The sequence below is a fragment of the Rhynchophorus ferrugineus genome, unplaced genomic scaffold (assembly GCF_030347505.1).
Source record: "Rhynchophorus ferrugineus isolate W39M unplaced genomic scaffold, kcgeb_rfMv2 rfM1, whole genome shotgun sequence".
In the NCBI taxonomy this organism is placed as follows: Eukaryota; Metazoa; Arthropoda; class Insecta; order Coleoptera; family Curculionidae; genus Rhynchophorus; species Rhynchophorus ferrugineus.
The window spans coordinates 72179251-72192656 of NW_027472580.1; the positions used below are offsets into that span (position 1 = coordinate 72179251).

A 13406-nucleotide genomic window follows, 5' to 3' on the forward strand; every position below is an offset into this window, starting at 1 on the left:
CAAATATTAAACAATCACAATCATAAATTTCCGACATGCCCCAGCAGGATTCGGACCCGCGCCTATCGCAACAGTAGGTGGAGGACCGTCCTGTTGCCTTTACCTCTGCGCCACCCAAGCGGCAATATATATTAGTTATTAATATACTACCATAATATTGCATGAAAAATTAAACATGTGTAAATTGCTTTTGACGATAGAGAGCTTGGTTTGCGAGTTTGCCTCAAGTGACATTTTTTTACGTTTGTTATATTTGAATAAAAAAAATGGTCATCTATGTGGAAAAGGTTTAAAGCGATAAAAAATATATATAAATAATAAAATAAAATTAAGGCGATAAAAGCCCATTGAAATAAATCTTTTACTCTTGATGAAAAGAAAGTTGTTGAATAAAATGAAATTTGTAAAAAAATCATTGTGAATTTATAAAAACAAATTCTCTTTAGTTAGACTAGAGAGCTACAGAGTGATGTGTTACATTTTTTTCGCTTATATCAAACATACGGAAAGTTAAACGACGAATAAAAAATAAATAAGCTCTGCTAAACACTTTTTTTAATTTCGACATAGCCAATTCGTTTGCGAAGTCCCAACTTCAATCTGTATAAGGAAAATCTATTTGACACATAAACCAATCGAAAAGAAAGTTATTAGGGTAAATTTTCGGAAAATAAGAGTGTATTTCCCGAAGGAATGTTCGGGGCCAGGCCCGGGAAAAAAGGATCCGATATTGAACGTTAAATATGTGAAAGGACCTGGCACCTTTGCTTATTTTTCCCCTTGGAATTCGAGGAATCTATACGAAAACATTAAAAGACAAAATTAGCTCGGGAAAAATGTCTGATTAATTTTATCGAGGGTCTGATATCGCTGAAGGTTATTAAGGTTTTTGTTACTGAACGGTTATTATTATAGCCTTGATATCTCCTTGTTTTTGTTGGATATGGTTGAATTAGGATCGGGCGGTAATACCTAGAACATTTATTGTTTTAACTTAATTAAATCTTTTTGAGTTATTTCAAATAAAACATAATTGATTATACTTATTTTAGGACGTGTAATTCTATTCGGTTTTAACCAAAAAATACTTCACTTATTGGTGTTAGTGAAATTTATTAACATACGTTTCAGTTAATATACTTTTATTCCATTCTTGATTCCTGGAAATAATCGCAAACATTTTATACTAAATGGCGTAGGTTTAAGATAATTTTATTCTTCATATTTATTAAGTGCCCATTTTACAATATTGTATTATGCATATTTGTTAATAAAATGCTAGATTTAGTGTTAAATTAACTATGTCTGTAAAGGATTATAGTCTTATCGATTTCTTGAATGTTTACTTTTTTTTCTTTTTATATATTTTAAGGTCTCCTTTTACCAACTATGGGTTTATCTGGATAAAGTTTAACGTGGGCTCCGAACCACGGTCCTCAGCATTAAGCCTACTGACTGGCGAGTGATCAACTTTAGAAATCATCCCAGAAGACATCCGGTCTTACCCAGCCTGGTTACTGGCGTGTCTGGGATCATTTTCCTTGTCGGATTTTACACTCTCTTGCCTAGAACATTCACAAATATTAAATAATTACAAACATAAATTTACGACCATGCCCCAGCAGGATTCGAACCCGCGGCTATCGCAACAGTAGGAGGACCGTCCCATCGTCTTTACTACTGCGTGTGAATGATAATATTCAAATCCGCGACTATGGTAAAAGTAGTATGAAAAAATACCACCAAAGGTAGTAATAATTTAGTGGTCACAAGTGGTGGAAATTTTTTGCGCCATTTTTTTGTATATTTGAGAGTCATTTTCTATTAACTAGGGTTTATCTGAACTGGACCTACTAATAACGTGGGCTCCAAACCACTGTCCTCGGCATTAAGCCTACCGACTGACAGTGACCAAATTGCAGATCATCTCAGGAGACATCCGGTTTCACCCAGCCTGTTACTGGCATGACTTGTGTGTGTATGTGTGTGTCTCGGATTTCAAATTCTTGTCTGCCTTTTGCACAATCACAAATATTAATTTACGACTGCTGGCACATCACCAGTATTCGAACCCGCGACTATTGCAGAAGTATGAGTCCTGTCACCTTAAGCATTGCACCAATAAAACGGCTTTTAATTTCAAAGAAACATATATTTAAAGGCCTTAAGAATATATAAGAGAGTAAAAATAGCCTTTCTATGAATTGAAATCCAGCGAACTGAAAACACGCGAATTTTTTATTAAATACGTTAAAATTAAATGTAACGAAATAAGGGATATCCATAAACTATAATTTATGTGCTTGAATAGTTTATTGAAGTAGAAGCGTGCTCTTGACCAAGCCTAATAAGAATAGTTACAAAAACTTAAAATAGGTCATATCTTTCCTATCTTGAGTTTCAAATCTTACTGGATATTATGTTTCAAAATAGTCTTTTGATTTGCTAGGACTTCATGGAACTGAATGCTGTGATAATAAATTTATACAAATATTTGTTGATTGAAACGTATAGCGTATCATATATGCAGAGTGCACCAGTGAGAGTGCACTCATGAAACTCTATTTAAACTTGGATCTTTAAATTTTCAATTTGGGCTTATTAAGACACCTCTTTTAGGGGAACTTGCAAATACTGCTTTTTCAAATTTTGCTTTTTAGCTTTAGCTCTTTTTTTATATTACCATGGAACTTAAGTAGAAGTTAAGTATATAAGGTTCTTAGTTAAGAAGTCCCTAGGAACCAATTATAATGAGACATTGCAGCCTGTTGCTTTGACGACGTCTGTTTACTCTTTTAATTCAGTCTCTGTTTACATCAAAGAAATGCAAGAAGCGTAAAGACGTTGTTGTACACATGAGTTTTGGTTAAAAATCGTCTTTAAATCGATTATGTTGAGAAGTATAATGCCATACGTAGCCGTTTTATGTAAACAATACAGTTTCCTTAATACACTCAGTATGTACCATTTCATTTCAATATCGACCCACCCTTACTGAAAAACTCGATATGAGAATAAATAAAAAAAAACTTATTAAAGCTTCAATTATAACGTATTAATTATTCATCAAATATTTTGCAAGGGTGTACAAAAAATGAATAGATATAAACAATATCTATCAAAATATATCGATTTATAATTTTTAGTAATGCTAAAAATTGTCAGATATAAATAAATTCAAAGATATCAGCATATATATAAACCTGTCCGCTTTCGCTTTCGGCTACAGCCTGTAGGAGTGAGTTCAAACAGCTTTTCAGAATATTTTGTTATTTTTGTTAGGTTTTTTTTTGTATTTAGAAATATAATACATACCTTGCATATTAACTGATAAATTCAGTAACATTGCTTGAATTGTTTTAATATCGAGATACTTTAGTTTTAAATATAAGTTTAACTTAAATATAAGACTTTATAATTGCTGTTCTACCATTTTGTTTATTATTATTATCAACACTAATTATATGGCTTGCGGGTTATCTTATCTACTGTGCATTTACGCAAGGACATACGTCCTCTTTGTATCACCGATCGTGAACATTCGTCGTCTCTTCTTTATGCCTCATAACTGTTACTGCTGCTTTTAGGCGAACATTAATATATATTTCATGTCCGAATTTATGTCTTCCCACACGAATGTCCGCCATGCCTTCTCACAGCGACATGGATATAGCTTGTGTAATTCTAATGACTCTATCGACATAATGACTATCAAATTGGCACTGGTCAATTTGAGCTATTGTCTCGAGATGTTGGAAAAGAGTAATGTGATAAAACAATTATAATGCATAAAAATCGTACATTTGTTTCTTATGAATTAATTTTTTATGAATTAATTTCTTAGAATTGATTTTATTATCATGATAATGGTTTTCATAACATTACCTGTAAAATTTTGGTAACTGTTCTTACTACTTATTTATACTGTCACCAAATGAAATTTACTCTATGTAAAATAACAGTGTTTGGTTGTATAATTACATAAATTAGTTAAATTTATTCAAATATTAGTTTAAAAGTCTGGAGACGTTGCAAAACCTTGCTGAATTAGTATTTCGGAGAAAAATGATAGACTTATTCTTAATATCAAGACGTGATGCAAGGTGCTTAGAAAATCAAGTGATTTTCCAATGATGATTTATAACATTGACGTTGTTGTTTTTATCGGCTATTCTAACAGTGAATGTCTAACACACATTCACTGAGCTACAGCGATTTTTATAACGCTTGGCGATATTATGAAAAACTTTGTGTATCATTTCGTCAGTGGTTGCGTGATTTCGAACAAAAGTTTTTAAAGCAAAATAAAAGTTTCTTTAAATTATTAATCGTTTGTTCTACTATTGTACCATCCATTGGCCACAGGTTATCCCCAATTTCGTTTCTTTGCTTCTACAACAATTTTATTTCACTTATAATAATATATATAATATAATATATATTATATATAATATAATATAACAGCTTAATTGAAAAGTCCCCGGCGTGACACATAGATGGCGCTACTAGAATTAAATCCATATTTTTTAGCTAGCCCTAATCCTCAAAAGATGCGTGTACAAATTTGACAGCTGTCGGATCATTCGTTTGTGAATTATAACATTTTGAGTGATGCAACTTTTGTTATTGTGAAAAAAATGGATAAAAAGGAATTTTGCGTGTTGACAAAATATTGTTTTTTGAAGAGAAAAAATACAATTAAAGCAAAAACTTGGCTTGATGCCGAGTTTCTGGACACCGCTCCGAGAAAATCAACCATTAAGGATTGGTATGCTAAGTTTAGACGCGGTAAAATGAGTACCAAAGACGGTGAACGCAGTGGATGCCCAAAAGAGGTTGTTACCGACGAAAACATTAAAAAAATCCACAAAATGATTTTGAATGACCGTAAATTGAAATTGAATGAAATAGTAGACACTCTAAAGATATCAACTGAACGTATACAACATATCATTCACAAATATTTGGGTATGAGAAAGCTCTGTGCAAAGTGGATGTCGCGCGAGCTCACTTTTGACCAAAAACAACGAGGTGTTGATGATTCGAAGTAGTGTTTGAAGATGATAAAGCGTAATAATCCCGAGTTTTTCGTCGATATGTGACAACAGATGAAACATGGTTCCATCATTTAACTCCGAAGTCAGTTTCAGTCCGAAGAATCGACAGTCATCCGAGTGGACTGCACATGATGAACTCGCTCCAAAGCGTGGAAAAACCAACAGTTATGGCGTCTGTATTTTGGCATGCGCATGGAATAATTTTCATTGACTACCTTGGAAAAGGAAGGACGATCAACAGCGACTATTGCATATCGTTATTGGACCGTTTGAAGGACGAAATCGCCGAAAAACTGCGGCATTTGAAGAAAGAGAAAGTGCTCCTTCATCAAGACAATGCACCGTGTCACAAGTCAGTGAAAAAGTCAGATGGCAAAAAACCATCCATCCGCCGTATTCTCCAGATTTGCCCCCCAGCGATTATTTTCTGTTCTCAGATCTCAAAAGAATGCTCAATGGGAAGTAATTGTCGTCGAATGAAGAGGTGGTCGCCGAAACTGAGGCCTATTTTGAAGCAAAGGACTAATCGTACTACAAAAATGGTATCTAAAAGTTGGAGGGTCGCTATAATCAGTGTATCACTCTTGAGGGGAATTATGTTGAATATAAAAAAACTAATTTTGGCAAAAAAATGGGTTTTACTATGGTAGGCTGGAGAGTTTTCAATTGACGTACGCAACATAATTTTATATGTTTTATTAGTTTGTTCCTTTCTATTAAATTTTGTTATATGTTTTTCCAAACATTTAAAGTCTCCTTTTTGTTTAGTTTAGCGGGTGCTTCGAACCACAGCCCCCGTTATTAATCTCTCTATTGTAACGATATATTTTGAAATGGGCCATTTAATTGACTATATACGAATACGATAGAAACGAAAACATCTATGTACAGTAATACATATTGGAATAATTCAAAGATGATGAAATAGTGACAGATGTAAATAAATTACTGCATTTTATTCTAAGTAAAAAGCAGAACGTACCATTTCCATATTATTTTATAATCTTTGGTTACATGTAGATCGTTGGAACAACACTTGCATTTAGTAAATCTCTATAAAACTTACGAAGACTGGTTTACATAATATTATATTAAATAGTTATTGTAATAATGGATACCAAATATAATGTATCAACTCTAGGTTTCAGTTTAGTTTGGATTTAATATACAACAAGATTCTAACCTAAGTAAAATAATTCGTTGCAATCACTATTGCTTTCATAAGAAATTTTCATACGTCTGACAACCGGACGAATTTGACAGGCTCATTCGTTTACGTGTCCGAACTAATCAGACAGCTGTGTGTCTCTTTTTAACTGGTATAAAATGATAATGAAAATATAGACTGATTCTACAAGGAATTTACAAATTTCGGCAGACTATACATTAAATATCTTGATGACGTATGTACAAAAAACTTCGAATAGACTATATATCTACTACTGCGATTTTCACAATAGTGATTCGGTCTACAATGCCTTGTCTTCACGGCTTCCTTCTTCATGAACTATTAGAATTAACTTCATTTCTATGATTTTCATAAACGCTTTCCCAGCAATGTATAGGATTTTTCGCAATATATAATACTCCCTTTATTCAGTATAAGAATAATCGCTTTTTTCCATGTTGTCGGTGTTCTCTTCCCATTGAAACATTGTCTCTCCATCGGTTTTGATAATTTTTGTCGTCACTTGGTAGATTCCAGCTACTTACTAGACTTTATTTTATTGCTGTTCTCAATTCGTTCATTGTTGCCTCGTTATTCGGAAACAAACAAAAATCAGTTAGTACATATTTACGTTTATCATAACACTTTTTTCATTTTCGTTACTAAAATTGTCTTTCCAATATTTTCATTGATATGCTAGTTGAATTTCTATAACAAACGCTATTTATAAAACAAAGACAAAGACCATTAGTATCATTAAAATGATCTAGAAAGTACCAATGTAGGACTACAAATTAATTTAATAAAATTAGGTCAAGAAGGGTTTTGCAACGGGACGTTATGAATAAGTATTATGCCAGTAACGACACTATAACTGCATTCGCTTTGGAACGTACTATTCACTTTCAATGGCGTCTTATCGACAACGAGGTTGCAATTGTCATGAACACCCATTTACGACCGGTATTATAGCGTTGAAACGTACGGAGTATATGAAGCGAATTTGTATAGATGACTATAAATTACCGTTGCGCTTCTAGTGGTTAATACCGTCATTCAACAATATTACTCTACATAAATAAATACGAAAAACAATGATGCATCTGGGTTAAATATAATATGAATATGTATAGCATTGAGTATTAATGTTGCGTGAATCTATTTATATATAGAATGTTCGCTGTTGTATTAAAATTGTCTTTTATTTATGGATATTAAAGTGTTAAATACAAGGCTTATGATATGAGCATACATATTCATCAATGCGGACATCAAAAAGTATAGTTAGAATCAAAAAGTGGAAGTATAGTATTAATCTTAATATTTGTTTATAATATTAAACGAAGTTGTATAACGAATTAAATATATAATGTGTATAATGAGATATTACATAAATATACACAGTTTTGGGCCTGAGCAAATTAGCAGACCGTTTTTTTTAAATTGGTTCTAGTTTTGAAATATTTAGTAAATGAATTATTTTACTACATTGACGACCATTTATTGCATTAAAAAGTATACTTCAGAAAAGAACAGGCAGAAGTTAAACTATGTCTTTTATACTGTTTGGGACTTGCTTCACGAGTTAGGGCCGAACAGTGATCGCTTATCATGCCTTCCTCCCAAAATCCTTGGTATTACCTTTTGATTTTTGCTCTCCTTGTTCATCGCTCGTTTCCTCCAAGTTTTGTGAAAAAGAAAACAAGAGGTGAATACAGAAAATGTATTTTGAGAGACATTCGAGCTCTAATCTTGTGATAATTTTGCAAGAAATTTTCGATTACGTGCTTGTAACCTGGTGATTTATAGTTACCGAGAAATTTGTCAACAACATTTTGAAACGATGCCCATGCTGCTGCTTCATCAGGTGTTAAATATGTTGTAAACTTTGCGTCAGTCATTAGTTTTCGAATATCAAGTCCGTCAATTATTCCTTCTTTGATTTTTCGATTAAGCGCTCTGACAAAGTTCCTAATGTGGTGAAATTTAATATGAGTAGATAACAATAAAACATCCTGTGGGTTCACATGTGGTACAGAGGACACGTTTTGTAGTCCTGGCTAACAACGGGCACGACTCGGCCACACCTTCCTCACATAATGATAATCTTTCTCACATAAAAAACAGCAATATTTCTTGAACCCATAATGTATGCCGCCCAATAACCTGTAATGAATATGTAAATCAATTAATATTTCGAATGTAAGCACAATTTTATTATTTCTCAACCTTTAGATCTCCACGAATGTTCTACTGACGCTCGTTATCTTTGATCTTGACCAAAAATGTACGCAGCCTATTCCTTAGCTTCTACTACATGAGCAATTGGAATGGATTATTTGGATATGGATTTCCATTGTGTAGTAGAGCCGCTTTCAAACCGGATTTAGAACTATCTATAAATAGATGTTCATTTTGATCATGTGGCCTATTCGTCAGATTAAATAAACCTTTAATATTATTGCAGAAAGAAACGCCATATTCTTTTTTGATGGACGGTAAATTCCCGTGATTTCTATTTCTGTATATAGTGACTTCTGTTTGAGGGTCAAGACGTTTAAATTCCTGTAACCGCAATGCAAGCAACTTTGCTTTTTGTGTCGAAACATTCAATATACAAATCAAATCGCTTTGTTCACTTTGCAAAATTAAATGCTTTTCTTCCATAACGAAACCGTTTCCATTGCTCGCGGGTGATGTAGATGAAGTTTTAAGGCCGCTATTTTTTACACTAGTACCTGCACAAATTGGCAATGGATTACTGTCCGTACTTGGAACTGGTTTCAACGTTTGGATATTTATCCAGTGTTATTTTTGTACTTATACCGACGACATTCATCTAGCAAAAGTACCAATCATCTACATGCTTTTTCCGTTCTCTCCAGAATGTTAGCGCAGAAAATGAAAAGTATACGTTTTCACAAAATTACCTTACTTGTACAGCTTTGTTTTGCACTCGTTCCAAAACAATTTGGGTACCCATGGCATATCGATGTTTACTACAGTAAAACCAAACTTCTGCAATCACGCATCTTTGAGTGCATTTGTCATAATTGTTCCATGTTTACATATGTTACACTTTGCAGCATTGTCTCTGCATTTTCATATGCTCAGAAGAACCACCACATCACAAACAAAAAAAAAGTTCCAAATATTGTTTAACGTCGTCAGCTGATTAACAGCGCAGTGCTACTACCATGCGCGAAAGCGATACTAGAACCAATCTTGACACACGGAGTGAAGATCTGAGTCCAAGGCATCAAATAACGTTAAGAACCGTTCTCATCTGCAGGTCCAAAAGTTGACTAGAATATTAATTATAATCTTATGTTAATGTTTATAATATTATAGGTATAATTAATAAATACGATATGAATACTTGAATTTATATGTTTCATATGATTAAATAAATATATAATTATATTTATATGAAATTCAGATCTTAACTCTCATATTAATTTTACCGGGATCGACTACAAAACAATAACAAGCCTCATAAAATGACATTCATAAATGAAATTCATTACGCATTAGAACCTTCTGGTGTCTCTTAAATGACCGAATTATCATTCATTTATATTGGGACATTCAGGACATCTATGCGATAAGAAACAAAATATCTTGTTTTATATGGTGTATATATTTACGGTATATGGTCTATATTTTGAAAAATATTGACAGAAAATCATAGCGATTTAAAAGAAAATGCCGAATGATAAAAGTTTCATACTCTCATCACTATTTATATTTCAAGATTTTTTATATCATTGTTATACTATTGTTAGTTGTTAGTCATTGTTACTATGCTATATATATTCTATATTCTATATATATTCTGTTTATTTATATATTCATACATTCATATATTCAAAATCGAGATTAATTTTGTATTATTTCTACATTACCAGTAATAATCCACAATTCTCTTAGGCAATCTTCCCTGGTTTTTTGAAAGTCTGCTTCATGATGGTCTTCATTTCCACCTTCGAGGAACTTAAAAAGAAGTGCTCCGAAGAGAGCATATCCGACCATGAGGACGAACAGGCTCGTTTTGCCACAAAACATGGCAATTGAGCATCGTTTGGAAGTTGATTCATATTCTTCTGTTGTTTCCTGCATCTGCAATTAAAAAAACATTATTATGAGATCCTGAATTTTTTTTTATTACTCTTCGTGAGTCCACAATCTGCCCTATTGGCAATAAGTATTTCTTATGTCTATATTATATATACATGGCACGTAGAAAATCACTTCATTAAGCAATCTTCTGTATAAAATATTATCTTAATTAATTAGTCTTATTCTAATGCTTATTCTAAACTCTACATATGTCCAGTAATCAAATCAGGTGGTGTTAAACGTTTTAGTCTACGCACTTCACTATCACGTCGCATATTTAGCTGATTAGCGAGTACATTGGGATGCACTGACACTCTTTCGAAGTGCTTCACACAAACACGTTGGATTACACTCGTTATAGGTTCTAGAGGAATATCGCGTTTTATCACTTTATTTGAAATATAATACGGAGCATCAACAATGGCACGCAACACCTTATTTTGGAACCGTTGAATGATGGATATATTAGATTTGCTAGCGGTACCCCCCCATAGTTGAATTCCATATGTCCAAATGGGCTTGAGTATAGACTCATACAGCAATACCTTGTTATCTAATGATAACTTGGATTTGCGCCCAATGAGCCAATACATTTGATATAATTTTAGTCCTAGTTGTTTCCGTTTAGAGAGTATGTGCTTCTTCCAGGTTAGGCGTCGATCTAAATGCATACCAAGATATTTAACATGCTCTGCTTGGGGGAGTTGACGATGATTGATATTTACTGGTGGACATGTTCTTCTACGCAGGGTAAACGTTATATGCGTGGATTTTGATTCATTGGCTTTAATGCGCCATGTCTTCAACCATAATTGTATTTGCTCCAGGTGGGTTTGTAGGTTTATTGATGCTGTGACTGGATCTTCATGGGATGCTAAGATTGCTGTATCGTCTGCATATGTTGCCACAGTAGTTATTTTTGTGGTGGGCAGATCAGCCGTATACAGAAGATACAGTACTGGACCCAGTACACTACCTTGCGGAACTCCTGAATATATGGGATTTAATTCGGTATGTTCATCGCCTTGATTTACAATAAAATGTCTGTCAGTGAGATACGATTTCAGTAGCTGATAGTCCGGATGAGGGAGAAGTTTCTTTAGTTTAACCTGCAAGCCCGTGTGCCATACTTTGTCAAAAGCCTGAGATATATCTAGGAAAGCAGCCGAACAATATCTTTTGGCATTTAGGTCAGCGTTTATTTGGTTTACAAGTCTATGCACTTGTTCTATAGTCCCATGCTTATTGCGAAAGTCAAACTGATGTTCTGGAATAATTTTTCTTTTTTCTATTATATAGTTTAGTTTTTTTATGTATAATTTCTCGAAAACTTTCGAGATTATTGGTAATAAACTTATAGGTCGGTAGGAGGTCACATCTTCTGGTATTTTTCCTGGTTTAAGTATCATTCATATTTTAGCTACTTTCCAGATACTAGGGAAGTAATTAATTCGTAACATAGCATTGAATATATATGTTAATAGTTTTATAGCCTTTTCTGATAGTTCTTTTAAAATTTTGCCAGTAATTAAGTCATAACCAGGAGCTTTTTTAATATTAATCTCTCTCATTATTGTATGTTTAACTTTTTTGACCGTTAATTTCTCATGCGGTAAATCCATTTGAAATGGCGAATCTAGAAAGCTAGTAATTTTATTTTCATCATCTTTATGTAGCTGAGACTGGAAAGGTTTAAAAACATTTTTTAAGTGTTTTGAGAAAATGTCGGCCTTCTCTTTATTGCTTCTCGCCCAATTATTTTCGCTTGTTTTAATAGGTGGATTATGCTGCTGGGATCTCCTAAGCTTTTTTGTTGCTTTCCACAACGAATAGTCTGTAGCCTCAGTTGATGTCAAGTTTTCTAGGTATTCTTGAATGCCTTGGTTCTGTTCGATTTGGATTAGATCTCTCAGCTCTTTTATGGCCCTATTAAATTTTCTTTTATTCTCTTCAGTCCTTTGCTGTTGCCAATTTCGTCGTAACTTTCTTTTTTCTGCTATCTTTTTCTGTATTGTACATGATATATGTGTATTTTTTCTTGGAAATGTTTCACTGTTGGGAGTCGCGGAATATGCTGCCTCCTGTATATTTTTTGTAAGATTTATTGCTGCTATTTCTATATCCATTTCAGTTTGTAACGGTAAATTTAGAGAGATATTTTGGTCTAAGTTTTCTCTAAATGAGGGCCAGTTAGTTCTATTATTGCACAGAGAAGGGGGTTTATCTTTGATGGTAATTTTTGAAGAAATTGTTACTATTATTGGTGAATGATCAGAAGACAGGTCGAAGCATGATTCTGTCTGACACTTTTTTGGATCAATATTTTTTGTAATACAGAAATCTATTGTATCTGGTTTTTTATTTCTCTCTGAAGGCCAATATGTTGGTTCACCAGTAGAGATATGTTGTAAGTTATCTTTCCTTATGGCTTTGAGCAGTTCTCTACCTTTTGAGGTTATTATTCTTGAACCCCACATTAAATGTTTTGCATTATAATCTCCTCCGGCTATAAATCTATTACCTAGCGTACTGAAGAATTCTTCAAAGTGTTCTGCCTTGTTGTTATGTTTGGGTGGGCAATAAATCGCAGAAATTGTTAATGATCCATGGGCTTCCTCTATGGTTATACTGGCGGCTTGCAGGTAGTCTTTGCGGAATTTTTCTTTTTCGAAATGCATTATATCATCTCGAATTATTATGGCTGTACCTCCATGTGCTTTATCATCAGGGTGATTTGTATGATAAAGCTTATATTTAGGAACTTTCAGATAATTCTTGTCCGTAAAGTGTGTTTCGGAAACCATCATAACGTCAATATTTTGTTCATTTACGAACATTTTTAGTTCCCTGGCGTGTTGTTGGAGCCCATTGGCATTCCAGACGGCGATTTTGTAGCTATTGGTTTCAGGCATTAGGCAAGTTTGCTTACGACGGTTGTGAGTAGACCAAGCATCGTACTCATTTGATCCATTAATTTGGCCATCATATTTTCTAATCTTGAGATGTTGCTAGTTTCAGTAGGTTGAGATATTGTCTCTCGTTTTTGTGCTGAACCATTTTCA

The 13406-nt window shown here is 33.5% G+C and overlaps 1 protein-coding gene across 1 annotated transcript in view; it reads right to left on the reverse strand.

Moving 5' to 3' along the window:
* Positions 1-13406, reverse strand: part of LOC143190135 (potassium channel subfamily K member 18) — a 447462-nt gene that overhangs the window by 108514 nt on the left and 325542 nt on the right. Inside the window, exon 2 of the mRNA XM_076394264.1 lies at positions 10131-10344. Coding sequence (XP_076250379.1) covers positions 10131-10344 — 214 coding nt within the window. The remainder of the gene's footprint in view (positions 1-10130; positions 10345-13406) is intronic.